General features: G+C 35.1%; 1 protein-coding gene across 1 annotated transcript; it reads right to left on the bottom strand.

Annotated features, from left to right (window-relative positions):
- Nucleotides 1-11,835: 11,835 nt before the first annotated feature.
- LOC120636242 (RNA polymerase II subunit A C-terminal domain phosphatase SSU72) lies at nucleotides 11,836-15,898 on the bottom strand. Its single transcript, XM_039907620.1, has one exon. The coding sequence runs from the start codon at nucleotides 15,498-15,500 to the stop codon at nucleotides 14,922-14,924; it is 579 nt and encodes a 192-aa protein (XP_039763554.1). The 5' UTR covers nucleotides 15,501-15,898; the 3' UTR covers nucleotides 11,836-14,921.
- Nucleotides 15,899-17,155: the final 1,257 nt, after the last annotated feature.

Raw genomic sequence — 17,155 nt, forward strand, 5'->3', positions numbered from 1 at the left:
GCATTGTGTTCAAAAAATTTGCAAACGCCTTCTCACTTCACTACCGCGGATTGTTGCTCACAAACTTTTTCCAATAAACGTTTACTATAAGATGGGGTATCTTATGGTAAACGTTTAGAACATTAGAGGTGAAATAATTACTGTCAACTGATAAATGGTATGAGGTGAATAACCGCCTGTTCGAGAAACTACTAAATTCGAGTGGTTTCTAGCGGTGTACACGGCTTCCGTATGTTCTTAATGTCCCGGCCTGAGAGACTGTAATCATAGGTACGAGGCTTAAAACTTTGTCGGACGTGTACGCCTGCATGCCATGCGATGTGTTACTCTATTTATAAGAGATATTTTTCACGGCCAACTGCCGTATATTATTAAAATTGAAAACTAAAAACACATATGTGTAGTATATATGAGTTTGAAGCGGTGATAGCCCAGTGGGTAAGACTTCGGCTTTACTTTAGCCGAGTTCGAAACCCAGCAAGCACGTGTAACTTTTCCAAGTTATGTGCGTAATTAGATGCCACTTGCATCAACGGTGAAGGGTTTCATCGTGATGAAACCTGCATGCCTGAGAGTTCCCCACAATATTATAATAAGGTGTGCGGAGTCCACCAAGGCCCAGTGTGGGACCAGCGTAGTGGACTACGGCCTTAACCCCTCCTCAGTGGCGTGCATAGAGGGTATGCACAGGGTATGCAGGTGATATAATATGAAGAAAATCTTCAGTACGTGTTATAAAAAACTTAAGGATAGGCTTTGTATTAGTTACGATAAGCCTACTCTTAGGTGTTTATAGCTCGTACTGGGGATTTTCTTCATTTTATATCATCTGCATACCCTGTGCATTCCCTCTATGCACGTCACTGCCCCTCCTCTTTGTGGGAGGAGACCCGTGCCCTATAGTGGGCCGGCAATGGGTTGATATGATGATGATATAGGTTTAGATTGTGAGCTGTGTAGACTTTTCACGCAGTTTATTTATAACTTGCTAAAGTAACATTATTAACAGATTACACAAGGATTGAATGATCGTCGCTTAGCTAGCAATATCGCATGCGAAATTACCTAAGTTTCCGGTACACATGAGAAACGCTCTTATATATACCACATCGATAGCCAATAGGAGCCCACTGCTGGACTCCCAATGGGAGACGCTGGGCAGACGGCTTGGTGATCGCAGTAGGTGGTAGTAGTAGATCAGAGGACGCTGCTACCCGTTCACTGTTATCACTCACTCGCCCCATCCGACACCCGCTGAAAATCCCTTGAAAATTAAAACTTTAATCTTATCTGCCGTCACCATACGGCATCAATAATGTAATATCAAATTTCAAAATTTCTTTATTCATGTAGGCCTTTTTTTATCGGGGGGTAATCTTCAAAGATACCCGACCTCAGGGAAGATCGGGTTATGTGGGAACCTTCGGTGTACATCTTCGGCACATACTTATTTGGGAGGCTCTGCGATCTCCTAAGAACGCAACGGTGCCTCCTTGCGCGTGTAGAGCTCGTCCCGGGAGAGAATATTCCCCCGACCTCATTTGCCTCGCAATGGGCTACGGGTATCCGGGCTTATTCATGTAGGCCTATCAGAGGCACACATGAAGCGTTCACACATATAATATATTTCCATAATTGTAAGGGGATGGTGATTACTTCGTTCGCTAACTTAAACTTAAAGCTACGAGGGTTCCAAATGCGCCCTGGTCTAAGAAGAGCCCACAACAAACTAAGCCGGGTAAACTTTTTTTTTTGCTATCACCATCTCACAGTAAAATTAATATTATATATAATTTTATCATACCACATTATGCAAAAATCTGATAGGTAATAATGAGAAGAAGTATTTGTATTGTACCTATCAAAAACTATGCTAATTTGACTCGCGATATTTTTAGCTAAGCGACGTCTAGAATACGGATGTAAATCGTTGATGTGCCCAGACTGGAAGTGTAGCTATGCCAATGGCATGAGGTTTCTACCAAAGAAGCGTCACGCTATGATGGTCGAAATTAAGCTTTCCTTATTCTTTCAGCTCTGCCATCGAAGCCTGCCGCTACTTTGATACTAGTTTCAGCCAAGCTATCTTTATAGATTCCCACTTGCAAATATTTAAAATAAAATCGTGCGTTTCATTATGGTCACATCACCCGATAGACTATGGCATGTTTACAATGTTAGTTTTTGTTTTAATGATGTTGGTCACATAACTGAGTAAAATGCTTTAGCATTAAGAACGCCTTTATAATGTGCAATAATTTAATTAAAACATTAGCAAAAGCGAAACGTATAAGTTACGCCTTTTGCAAGCCTTTTAAGTGAGCAATAAATGTTAGTTTTAGTGTCACTTGAAAAGTGAAACATAGATAAATAACTACTGCCGTCTTTGTCACACTCAACCTGTGAAAAAGAACGGCACTACTTTTTAACTTTACTTCCCGTCGGTTCTTGATTAGAAATATACAACGAAATCGTGAACACGTGAAGTAGACCATGTGATGTCAAATTTGATACATAAAATAACACCTTATTTACAATCTTTTACAGCTTATTTTACATTGTCGTCTATAAGCATTATATTTGATATGTATCTTTTTTGAACTATAATTAATATGTATCTATTTGGACTAGGAGCCATTACAATGTCAACTGCCAGATCAGTGCAGAATGACTAGCTCAATATGAAATCAGCTACTTAAAGTAGGTTTACCCAAAGCAACGAATCATTTGATATGTATCTGAAAAGTGTCCGTGATAGCGTCAACAAATCATGTCTGGTAACAACGACACACGGACAGCGACAAAATGACAGTAGACGGCCGATTGGGGTACCACGTGTGGTATCTCAGTTGTGTCATCATATCAGTCAGTGACAGTTACTTAATTTACATAATATATTATTGACATATGACACTTTACTTCTTGACAGTGTAGTGTCAAGAGTAATGTCATAATTTGTTAAACATTCAATGAGCAGAGAGACTGACGTTTATTGCGTCATCTAAACGTTGTATCGGGGGCCACACCACTATCAATGGATATGGATAGCCAGGCCAGTGTTGGATTGAAGGCCTCTCGCAATGGGTGGGTTTGCCCGTAATCAGCCCGTCGGGTTGGTGATCGCAGAAAATAGTAGTAGCCGCAAAGCGGACGCTGCTTAACGTTCCCTTTATACTATCGCTTATCTTAAGATGACAGTTTGTTTCACACACCTTGACTTCCTTAAAATAAGGATTATATTTCTGTAACAAAACGTTACGATAACATAATAAAACTGCAATAAGCAATGGTAGTAAGACCCTCGGTTTAGTAATGGCCCCGTTTGTATTTTAGGTGCATAGCTTACTTATAACATAAAAATAAATAATAATAATGAGTAATAAATAACGGACTGATACATTTGCATAAAAAACATATTTTTAAGTGGCTAAAAATAAGTTACGGGACTTTGCATAAGTAGCAGGGAATGTTTACAAGAGAAAGCAGAACATTTCATCACAATTATATACATTTTTTAATATTGTTAAGAAATCATATTAATTTTTATATACCGGTGTGTTATCTTTATATTATATACCGGTGGGGGAAGACGAGTTGCACATCTAACGATTTACTACGATGCGCTAGGTTTAAGTTCAGTGCATCCAATAGATGTCAATAAAAAAAATTATTTTCATCCATATCGGCATTCTTTAAATTGAAAATGCTAAACTTTATGTTAAAACTGTTACGGGATACGATTCTAGGCTCGGCAGACAAAAGGTATTTTGTGTTTTAATAAACCGAGGGCATTGACCGAAATAAACTTACTTCGTCAACGTAGCAAACCCCAATTAATCAATAAAATAAAAGAAAAATAGAACCTTTTTAATTTTGTTTTTTGATGTTCCTAAAAAGGAACATGTTTTTCACTTTTGTTTGCTTTTGGTCTGCCGACCCTACAATTTCAACTTGGATAATTTTGATATTGACTACATTAAAGAGCGATTATTGGGAAAAATATTCCTCCCCGTCACCGAAATCTCAAAATAGCAAGACACTAGAAATGCCATATAGCACTTTAAGTTTAGAAAACATTTACGCCCGTTTTCACTAACGGCGGGCAAGGCAATACTTAAATAAGCAATGCTCAATCTAAGGAGATTCCTAAGCATACATCAACCATTTACAAATAGCTATCACAATATAAGAATTGGAGAAACGTTTATTTTTTCTGCAGACGTTGCCTAAATGATAGGTATCCGATTTTGTCTAAGCCTAATTTAGTTAAAACGGGCATTAAAGTTCGCAGTGGAAATTTTACGCGTTGGTTACATTTCTGTTTTTCAACGAAGTCGTACACCAGTTGTTTTATATAATAAAGTGGTTAACTGCTACAAATTTTTTGTTAAAATTCGAGTGCTCTGAGTCTCGTTCGCGGCGAAGAGGTGACGCGCACAGAAAAAATCGCAGTGGAAATACTAAGCGTTGGGAGACTTACATTTCTGTTCACAATGACGTCGTACACTAGTTGTTTTATATAAAAAAGTGGTTAACAGTTACAAATGTTTTGTTAAAATTCGAGTGCTCCGAGTCTCGTTCGCGGCGACAAGGTGACGTGTACAAAAACTTTCTAGTCTCTTGTTATTAAGATTTCTATGATTTCCATATAACATGGGGTAGTATGTAACTTCCATCGCAATACGTATCACTTTACTGAGAAGCACGTGATTTTTTGTAAACGTTGCTGAAGCACATTAGATTAATGGGAATCGATGTCGAACGGTTAGGATATCACGGTAAAATAAATGTCTATTTAAACATATATTACAATTTATACTATACTATGCTTACTTTTATATATATTTTTATTAATTTCTTTTCTTTTCGTTATTATATCTAAGTGTAGGTGGACTATATTTTAAAATTATTTACATTTTCATCATTCAAGTTACATTGCGTGTCATCTTTGTATGAATTCTTTTTTAGTATGAATTAATGTTTCTTTTTTATGTGTTAATTGTTTAAACTAGATGTTTAGTAAAAATTCATTATAGATATACTACAAGTCATACAATTTGTGAATAGATTAATATTATCAGACTGACCGCTGATTGGCTATCGTCGCTTGAGGGTACGACCTCTGTTGCTACTAATACCTGTGATTTTAGTTCTTTGGACACTCGTGTTACAGCTCCAAAACTCACTACATCAAAACGGCGGACAAAAACAAAGTGAAAAACACCTGCTCATTGTCAATAGAAGTCTGTGGCTCATTCGCTTTCTCCCAATCCTGGCTAAGGCCGACCAGACGTATGGGAATCTCATTAACTCAATTGCGCACTCTCCTGTGAATAGTCAGGCTAGGCGTGAATGACTCAATACTACTGCTGTAAGAAAAACAGGCGCATCTGACTAAAACAGCCTGACTAAATAATTTAACCATTATCTGCACGCTTAAGAAACAAATTGGTGACGTCCTTTTAAATAAAGTAAAAGAAAAATACAAATACTTGATGTGATGTTAAAAATATACCCAATATTTTGTTTAATGGTAAAAATATATTCCTAAATATCAATATTGCAAAATATCTCTAAATGTACCTTGCCCTTGAAACGCAGAATTTGAAACAGATCGCAAGATTGGTGTGTTAGGCGACTTTCGTACGCGATAAGCTGACGACTAGGACGTGTTGCGTTAAAAACAATATTTGCACCCTCGCAATCGACAAGTACTTTTCAAATATCGAAACACTAGATTCAACAAAATGGGCCTAATGTTACCTGTCTTATGCCTGTTTTCACTAAACCAAGGAAACGCTTATGTGATGCGTAGAAAAAATACATGTCACCAACTCTTACATGATAACTAACGATGTAAGGCACCATATAAAGTTACTACACTGATTAGGCCGTGGACAATGTTTAGGGAAATCGAAAACTATGCCCGATATGCCTTGTCAGAAGAATATAATTTCGGTGGTTTTCAAATAACCTTATATCCATACGAAAAATGAAAAATGTGATAAATCAAAAACAAAATACAACAAAGAATCATAAATAAGTTAGGTTTATAAGTTGTCTAGTGAAAATCGATTGGTGAAAGACATTGTATGCTCATGCTCTTCTTTGATTAGACGTTACTTACTTTACGGGATTAGAGTCGCTACTTCCGTATTCCTGTTTTTTATTTCTCTCGCTGTAGAGTGCGGACGAATACGAGCTTTGAATAAAAGCTAATTATATAAACTCCGTTATTCTGACGCTAATTAGAAATAGCAAATTATATAAACTCCGTTATTCTGACACTACATAGAAATAACAAATTATATAAACGCCGTTATTCTGACGCTACATAGCATATTGTCGGTAGGCAATCGACCTTTTATTACGACCGTACTTTTATACCAAAGGACTAACTCTTGTTTGGCCATGCCTTAAAATGATTGAAGAGTACGGCGCCTTACGCTAATAGAAACTTTATTAACAATAGAGAAATTATTACCTAACTTGTAGCCAATGGGCGGTCAGTGTTACACGGTTCAGCAATCATAGGTTTTGGCAAAGAACGGTATCACACTGTTATTATTAACTAGCGGTTCCCCGCGACTACGTCCGCACGCAACTGCTTTCTCCAGCAGGGGCAGGAGACAATTATCTCCCCGGGGAGAGGATACAAATTTATCTTATCAACTCTCAGAGCACTGGCGCACAATATCCACATAATATATGTGTAATAAATAGTATACGGGGTAAGATTCTCCTATTCCATGTTCCCGTACTTTAGCAGATGGACACTAAGAAGAAAATAGTTAGGTGGTGCGTATATACATATACCCATCAACTAAATATTTTGTTACTTTATTTTATATGTTATGTTATTACTGCTACTGGTGTTTTGGGTACACAAAAAATTGCCTATATTAAATTAATATTATGCCTATTTATATGGCAACATTTAAAAAGTCCATAGAGTGATTAAAGTCTATGGTATGTGTTAACTGATTTTAACGAAACATTAACAGTAAAATTGACGATTGGGCAAGCATAGTAATCTAGGCAATATCTTATACGAGGAAAAAGGAATCGATTGAGAAAGTTTTTTTTTTTATTCGGTAGATAGAGGACTTAACAAGGAATCTAGAGCTACTTAATAATGTGGGTAAGGGAAACACATATACAAAGAACGGACCGAGTCGTGGACAGCTGCTAGTCATAGAGACGAACTTTGTTGCTCTACTCATTAAAAACTAATTTGCTTACATCTAATGTCAAAGTGTCAAAGTGTAAATATGAAAGTGTCGACAAAAATCAGAAAATAAACACTTGCGCTTGCAAAACGATTTACAACAATAGTAGCTAATTTAAATTCTCATAGAAAATTTGTTATCCTAAAGTTATTTGTAAAAAAGGAAAGCATAACAAAAAGATTAGAAGCTCGTGGCTGTATTCAGTTTCATATACATAGAAAACAAAAATTGAATCAAAAAAAGACTTGCAATATATTTTTCCTGAAATAAAACCTTTTGATTGCTAAGCAGTGTTATTAATGTCTATGCTATAAGTACTCTACGTGTTAATTGATGTATTTCTTAGTGTAATCAAAATACTTAATTTTTTTCTTTCGAAAAGCTGAGCGAAAGGAATCTTGTCCTTCTAAATAATTATTATAGATGCCATAAACAAGTGATACCTTAAAATGGGTAAAAAAAACTTAAAAAGCATAAAATGATATCGACCAGACGACATATTACCTAATGTTACTACTTGAATGTTTATTAATGTTACTACGTACTTAATGTTTATTAATGTTTTTTTTCTATGAACGTGCAAGAATACAAATGTTAAAGCTAAAATTGCATAGCTTATTTGGGGATTCCCACAAAATTGTTGCTGATTATATAGGGGAATCCCCGATGTATCATTTCTAACTTACTTTGATCTTTGGAGGTTACGATACGAGTCCTCAAAACCTACGCTGGGAAGTCTGCGTAACGGACTACCTGAACTCACTATTTCTATTATACAGTCTTCCACGTGAAAATATGTATTACCAAAATAATGGTCTTTTGTAGCTCAAAAAAATATAAATTTAGTTTATCTAATCAATAAAAATGCCCCGAAAAAGCATTTTATTGCGGAAATACCTAACTTAAGAATTAAAACTTATTTCAATCGTCACTACCCAATACAAAAAAAACTCAAAGACTACCACAGGAATGGAATGGTAACACTGGGGCCATATCGAAGCGTGGTCGGGTACACCTAGTAGTAAACAATTCTAAAAGAAGTACGTAAGCGACGTAGTGAAACTACCTTAGAGGCGAGGCGCGGCGTTGTGGCAACGGTTGTATGAGCGGTAGCAGTGGCGCACTAATGTCAAAGTAGATAGCAGTGGGCAAAATGCCTAATAAATTACTTTCTTTCGCTTTATTGGCAAATTTCCTTTCGCACAGCATTTAGGATAAGAACACCCATTATTATAAATAGGTAATAAGTAAGACAGCATTTGAGTTTTTGTAAACTTTTGTACTTCAGTAAAGCATTATTTAAATTAAAGTAGGTACTTATCTATCGAATTGTCTTGTAGGTCACGAACAATGCTTGTAAATAAATTAACCTTTATGGGCTCTGGCAGGATTAAAACCGATCTCAAAACACGGTTTGTGACGTTAATATGTTGAATTTATCTTATACTTTGACTTTTTGACTTTATATATAAGAATCATGTATTATAAAAACGTATATTGAGATTGGTATTTATATTCAATTAATAAAACTGCAACATCTAGCGATGCGCCATGACTGGTGAAACGCCGAATTCAAAATTATGACGTCATAGGAGAAGTTCTAACAGTTGCACATCTTTATCAACTCTCCGACAATTGGCGCACAAGTGGAAACAATATCCAAATAAGTAATATACGTGTAATATTCTAAGCGGAAGTGAACTTCTCCTATTGTATCCTTCGTCAGGATGTATAATTATAGTCCTCCTGAATATGCTCTGCACAGAGTTGAAAAAACTGGTAGAAGATAATATTTTTTTCATCACACTTTGCTCGTATCGTAGACCTTATGACATCGATATAAGGCTCATAATCCAAGATATAAGACATGCGTGTTTTATTTCAAATTACTATACGTTAATTGGTACCATAGATTAAGTTAAATTTGTACCTCATTGCAAGTTATATGTAAGAAGCTATTCTGTTTTCAAACGAACAAAGAGGATTTATACGGCTTAAAAAATTACGCATTTCCTTAAATAAAAAAATATATTGAATCATGTCAATCAATTCATGTTTTAAATACGTTAATGTTTTCTTTATTATATTTTAATATAGGCTGTATGCAGCGAACGATGCTGGCTGTATGTCGGTTTACCTTCGCGCGCGAAAAAAACCGTCGCGCTATTTTCCGTAATATTTTTGATAACCCGAGCAATAGTAGATTTTACTACGCCGGGAATATTAATTGAGGCGCACAAATCGCGAGTGAATAGTCTGTTTCCACCAAAATCTAGTGAGCGCCCTACGTAACTTTTATACAGAGGAAAAGAGCAAAATTGGTCAGTTATTTTCTGGGAACGTATATAACCCTATTTTCCCTGCAAGTGTGATGAAAATCGACGTATAGAACGCGTATGGTACATTGATTATTACACTCTCGGCTTTCTTATCAAGTTCGCTTACAGCTCCCGCGCTAAGTACTGCCTCGACTCTAAAATCAAATCTACCTAATTTGTTGTATAATATACTAGCCTTACAAAAGGATACGCGCCTAACTGTCAGTGCCCATGGCTCTTAACCATTTTAACCATTTAGTTTTAACACTCAGTGGCGTAACTATGTAATCAAGGGCCCCGGGGCAAAAATGGTAAATAAATTAAAATAATCTTTTGGGGATTTACTGTAAAATTTTCAGTACCACATCGGAGTTAGGAAATTGGCAATGTCAATGGACGTGCCTCTAAGAGTAAGTTAAGGTCTATGCTCAGCTGTGGAACAGATCTGAGCCGATGATGATAAATGAATGAATGAATGAATGAATACACTTTTATTGTACACCACATAAACATAACAAATTACAAGTAAAAATTTAACAAAAGGTATACAATTTGGCGGCCTTATCGCTACATAGCGATCTCTTCCAGGCAACCAATTGAGTTAAAAACAGCCTGAAAAAAATGATGTTCATTACGGGTGCGAAGCTACTTGAATTTTTTGAGATTTCAGTTTTCGTCTTGAAACGTTGATTGGTATTGGGCCAGAAATAAAGGAAATTCTAATACATCTAAAATATCAAATAACTTTTTTGAACATCGCTCGTCAACGGAGTCAGAAGGGCCCCTTGACTTTAAGGTAGTTACGCCACTGACTACATTAATTATGATTTTATCATTAACCTGTTCTTATGATTTTAAACACATTTTAAACTTTTATTTTTAAGATTTTAACCTGTATTTACTGTTTTGTTATTATTTTAGCAACGTTTAAAAACATGTTGTACCTAATAATTTTGTTAGATAGGAATTTATTTTCAATAGCATTGTTCTCTATGCATTTTATGTATAATGTAATTCACAATCGTACATGAATTTAATAAATTATAAAAATGCACAAAAATTGTTTTCTTTATCCTAAAATTTCAGCAGTTGGAATTCACTATTTTTTACGCTATAGCCGTATTGGCGCAAGTCTGTGCTCCAAAACCACCTATGAGAAGGGAGACCTATGACCTAGCATATGAACGTCATAGGCTACACTTTCCGACAACTATACACCAGTAGAGCCTTAAATAGAACGAGATTAACTTGCTCGCAATCGAAGAGTCGGAAATACTTGAACATCGAAGTAAAATGGATCTTATACTCATTGGTTTAAAGCTCGAATTTGTCAACAATTCTTCAGCCAAGGCTTTTGACAGACCGTGTACGTGCGTAAAACAAAAGTTAGAATTACAGGATTTGTGACTAAGAAATAGAAATTAGGTACATTAGCGAGCAAATCCATTTGCTAAGGCAACTCCTGATGTCCCGTGTTTAGGGTGGTCTAAACTTGGGGTCAAAAATTCATTACTTACTTCCATTAGTTCTATGTAAGAGTACCTATAGCCCTATTTGGCGAAACGGCGTGTTGCGGCAGTAAAACGCGACCGCGTCATAGTGAGACTAACGTGGAGGCGAGCCGCGGCGTCGTGAGAACCATTCAGTATAAATTTGTGAGCGCAGCGACATCGTAGCACTAATGTCAAGGTGGTAGGATTCAATCATTGCTATTTACCACCCTACCGACAAAAACGTGCCGAATAACGATGCCGTGTAGAATTAGATTATTTATTTATTGCGAAGACATTACACTTCCCAATTCGTCTCCTCGGGGCTATTAAAAGAATGTATGAACGAGTATTAATTACAACAAATTAAATTAAATTAAAACATAAAAATAAGCTATATATCATTAAGAATAAAAAAAATAAAAATTAAACAATAACAACAATAACCAAAAATTCAAATTCAAAATAATAATAAAAACAAAACATTCAAACAAATATCTTGGATTACCTACTCTCTAACATTTCAATTTGCTTTTGGAGCTGAATCGGCGGGGTGTAAATTTGTAAAAGGAATTATATAACTGCCATATCTATAATAGCCCGCATCATCACTTGCTATCAGGTGAGATTGCAGTCAGAAGCTTGAAACTTGAAATGCACTATAAAAAATAGTAGTGGTATAGCATTAGTAGTAGTAGTAGTTGTACAAATGGTGATCAGATCCTGATGATAAAGAAATTGTGGAGGGTTTCAAAAAAAATTACATGCTTTTCAAGTAATAAAAAACTACAGTTTTTGGCTATAATATTTATTTTTATAAATAGTCTTAAACTGTTATGTAATATAGTATACATTTCTAAGTATAATACGTGACACATTTTGTGCTAGTAAATTATTTAACAAAAAGCAAAACATGCCATTTTTGGAATACGGACGAGTGGGGCACAATGAAACGAAAGTCAGTAACAATATACCTAATAAAATTCTAGAATTTCAACTACTCAGATCTAGCTAAAAAAAACAAGTTTCTTGAATTTGGATCAAGGTTTCCCCTCATATGTCAACTTTATTTCATATGTATTGTGTTCAAAGTATATCGGCAAAAGAATAATCACATTACCTATGTGAAATTTCAACTGACCTTATACGACTCATGAGATACCTAGAGCTCGCTGACTGACGAATAACAGAGACTAAGTAATAGCCCTTGGCACCCTTTGTAGTACAGGCCGCTAAAAACAATTTGATTTATAAAAAAAACTTTTTTTTTTAATACAAAAAAAATTTCTTTCCTTCCATTCTCAAAATTAACTTGTCATTAGTTTCATCGATCAACCTTCTTCGTGCCTTTCCCATCTACAAGACATTGACGAAGTACCGTGTGATTGAGTGGCACAGGCAAAAGCCATAACCAAGAATTGCGTTGAATTCGTTCCATTCAATTACACAATTGATCCTCAGAATAGGCAACAGTTAGAAAAACTGAAGTATTTATGTACATTGTTACATTGTGCTCCGCGTTTCATAGTTCCCCACTTGTCCCTGTTTACTATTTTTTCCAAAAAATCGAATTATTTTATTAAAGTTATGTTATGTTATGATTTAATAATTATATTTCAAAAAATTATTCAAGTAGGTACCTACTTATGTAAATATATGTACTATACTGCTCATTGAACGTAAGCAACTATTCTGGATTTCAAGAAGCAACCTCAAATGATATCTTGAACTACAATACAGAGTAAACTTTGTGCACTATATAATTATGATACACTTAAGTTATGTCAATAATAACAAGGATTGTTGTAAAATAAGAAATTGAATTCCATGGGATATTGAATGTCTTGAATGTCAAAATTAATCTTAACAAAAAATAAGTACCTACTTAAAAGTACAATTAATTCCTACTTATAACTAACAAAAGAGATAACAAAGTAAATAATTTTCATGTCTCTGCAAATTAAAGTTTAAAATGTTTAAATATGCCCTTACTCTAATAAAGTACGGCACATTTATATATTTTCTCCGCACTTCATTCATTAACCACCATTGAAAACATTTTTTAATTAATAACTATATAGGGTACACAAGTAATGTATATAGGCCTACTATAGCGCTATATTTATTGTTCAAAAAAGCTATTACACATTAAACATATTCTAATATTATGTTTAAATTCAACAAGCTACTGTCATGTCAATTTTGCATAAGAGAACCTTGAGTAACAATAAAGTTTATAATAGTGCCATTCTATAGGTTTGTTGTTTGTGTTGTAGACTTTTGTTTCCAGTGCAGTATTACTAGTCAGTATTTTAAGCATTCTTTAGTACCATCAGTTGAGTCTGAACTGTTAAGTATGGCCATACAGTAGATTGATACACACAATGTAGATTCCCACAATTACATTATTCAGCTCTCTGATATAACACACTTGACACAAACTTATTACATGATAATACATGATCATCAGTATCCAAATTCAATTTTGTGGTAGGTTGACACATACAGACAATTTAAAAGCAGGCTGTCTATAGGCACTTAAACACATTGTAATACATTCACTCAAGATTTACACACTGAATATGTATGTATTAAAAAGCTAAAAGACTTGGTCCCACGCACACAACAAATACAGTAACAGATACATTATGATATGGACTTGATTTCATATGAAATTCTTTGCAATTGAAATACAGTTATCATATGCAACAAAATCACACACCTTGCACGCAATGTCAACCTTCAATGTCCAGATTGCCATGAAAAGGTGGTGACCCCAAGCATTGTAGGCTATCCCACATGAGTCACCAGTGTTTCTCAAAGTGACACGCAGCACTACATAAACAAATAGTCCTTTCAAAATAACAACAGCGTCTAATGTCAATTTGTTGCATACACGGGACAAGTGTGCACAACAATTCTTGCATTGCTAATGTTGCGTATGTAAGACCAGTCTATTATATTAACCATGAAAGCAGATCATGGGCTAATGCTGTCAGGAAAATTGATTATTTATTAAATTTTAAGTAAGTGCTGATTTAGTAAGCAGTTTCACTCGACTTTTGTTCAATAAAAAAAAAAAATTGTGTCACTTTGCAAGATCTGACACATTAAACCATCCCAGTTTGAAAGAAATGTGATGTTTTCTGAATTGGTTTCTTAAATTGCGTTCACTTCTTTCATTGTTGGTATTATCAAGTATTTCAAATATTAGTAAAATATCTTGCATATTTTGGCAAAGATTTCCTTGAATTCCTGTTCTTCATCTTCACATTTTGCTTAACTGCTGTTGTCAATTTAGTTTATAGTCCTTTGCTATTCATGATCACATTCAAGGACACTCAAGTGCAACCAAGTTAGTCACTCCAGTCATGGTTGCCTAGTATGCCTGTCTATATCCATAGCATCTTCCTGTTGTTTTACTATCTCCAACTGCTGAGTCTGCGTCATGCCCAACTTATGGCATGTTTTGAATGAGCCTCCTTTGTTTTTTTTTTTATGGGTCTTATAATATGGCTCTCTACATTTGCATCCATCCATTGTTGGCAGGCTTCGCTATGAGGGTTTTTTGTCTAAGCCAAGATATGTCAACACAGAAATATTTAAATAATCAATCAATAAGTTTTGCTCCTTAGCAAGATTCAGAGCTCAAGTAACAATGTAACATCATTCTTGCAAATGATGGAAACATGAGGGTCGCATTGGATGCTGGAGAGGTGATGTCACTCTTGAAAATAAAGCAATAGTAGACCCCCACTAGTCATGACATAGACATCAAATACAGTTACAATATTATTTATATATTACTACACATCAATTGAGTTCTTACTGTTTAATTGTAGAGTCCCTACAAACTGCCTGATAATAAAATAAAGACTTTCAGCTCAGTAGAACATGACACAGTTGAGCAATTGTCGGTTGCATTTAGCCTCAAAACTGTGCAGCAGCTCATCAATATCATCATCAAGATCTTCACTCTTCGCCATTTTCGTAACAATATCGCTGATTAAGAAAGCTCCAATAGTTGCCTCTTCGTGGTTATCTTGAATGTCTATGTTAACAACATGCACAGCTTGGTTATAGATTGACCTCTTGGACCCAAACCATTCGATTACCTGATCGTACACCCTCTCGTCGCAAGTTATGATAACATTGAAACGTTCTGAAGACAATTGCAACTTTTCCGGGCATGGTTTAATTCTACGGTTTCTGTCTAACATATGCAGTAAACCATTTTGCGTGTAGTACTGTTTGTCTTTTTCTACCAAGTCATTGTAAATAAACTCGTAGGAAATACCAAATTCATAGCAATTAGGACGGTCAGCTGCTGTCCCTGGCAGCTTCACTTTATCCCCAGTTCCAAATGATTTAACCTTGAAACCTTTTTTAGCAAGAAAGGCATGCGCTTCCATACTTCTATTCATATTGGAAGAACACACAACAGCAATATATAAATCATCCATTTTGGATTATCCCCACAAAGGGGTGTTTCCTATTATTCCAAGGTTATCAAACAATCTTTTTAGGTTGTCGATCGATTATCGTAACAAAGATTTATATTTGAAATCTTTGAATCCAACATTAATTATTTGAAGCATGTAGTTAAATTTTTAATGCAAATCATGAATAATAATATTACGTACGTCTTGACGTGGAGTAAATCAAAAATTTGTAAACACAGAAGAAGTCTATTTAGATATAACTCAATAGACTTATTCAAGTTAAAAGTCTGTGTTCAGCAGTTAGCACTTGGTGAAAGAGGTTCCGAAACGAGCACAAGATTCAATGGAAAAATGGGCACTGAAATCGATGATTCGAAAATCCCAGATACAATCCACAGATTATTAATAGGAATTACTTCCGGTTACAGATCTGTGTTACCAGAATGGACACGCATCCCAACTGCCAGCTCACGTTTGACAGCTAGTGTTGTACTGAGTTTAACATTTTTTAATTTCGATAAACGAGTGATATGTGTAATTATAATTGAAACTTACACCAATTGAAGCTAAAGTACTATTACTACCATTGAGTTAATATGTTTGCAATACCACGATTACTCACAACAGTTAACTCATCATCCTATAAAGATCCTGTTATTAAGTATATACTGATTGTACCTACATATATTTAAATAATAGTTTTCTGTTCGTCGGTTAAGTATTTCTTGTCAAGTTTTGAATCAATTATATAGATACTAGGTACATTTACATTATAATTATAAATTAATTCAGATAAATATCAATAATTTACATATGTACCAACCTAGGCAAATGCTGCACTGGCCCCATACTATTACTACATAAACTACATCGGGTATTGCATTTAGTTTAGCAGCGCGATATCTAACCGACACCATCAACGGTCGACGATGTGACTTGTTACATAAAGCTCTTGTGAAAGATTCGAATTACTAACTTGTGTATCCAGTCACACGCACACACGCTATACTATAGCTAAAATGATACGATCTGCTGCACCTAAAGTTCAGCGAACAAATCTGACACCACATAACCAATACATTTGGCAGTATGTCAAGAAACTTTATAGCCAACTGTACAGGTATAGATAATAGTTACTCTTTAGCGAGAGAGAGTTTCTGTTTTGTTTTAAAATATCTTTATCGATTAAATAATTGTATTACAGTAGTTAATATCCTAGTGACTAGCCCAGGTTAAAACAATTAATAATTTATTAGGTACTTATAGTTTTGCAGGTTGCAAAAACTTTTTAAAATTGAACCACATAACAGATGACAATAACTTGTTTACGTAGAACTTAGTACATACATACGTTTAAAAATGATGTTGGACAAGAGCAATCTGCTGATTTTCTTGCCAGCTCTTCCCAGTGGAATCTGCCTTCCGAACCGGTGGTAGAGTCACAAACAGACTGACTTAACGTTTCATAAGTGCTTATTAATTAGGCCTACTTGAAATAAATGATTTTTGAATTTGAATTTGAGTTTATTTAATTGTTCATGATATGAATCCTATATTTATAATTTAAACGAGGAACTATGCAACAGTTACGTACCTTTTCACGTACATTCATTCAGTCATCGAGGAAGAAGTGATGTGGTAGTCGGTATCGATTGTACTTATCGATATATGATAAG

The sequence above is a fragment of the Pararge aegeria genome, chromosome Z (assembly GCF_905163445.1).
Source record: "Pararge aegeria chromosome Z, ilParAegt1.1, whole genome shotgun sequence".
NCBI classification, from domain to species: Eukaryota; Metazoa; Arthropoda; class Insecta; order Lepidoptera; family Nymphalidae; genus Pararge; species Pararge aegeria.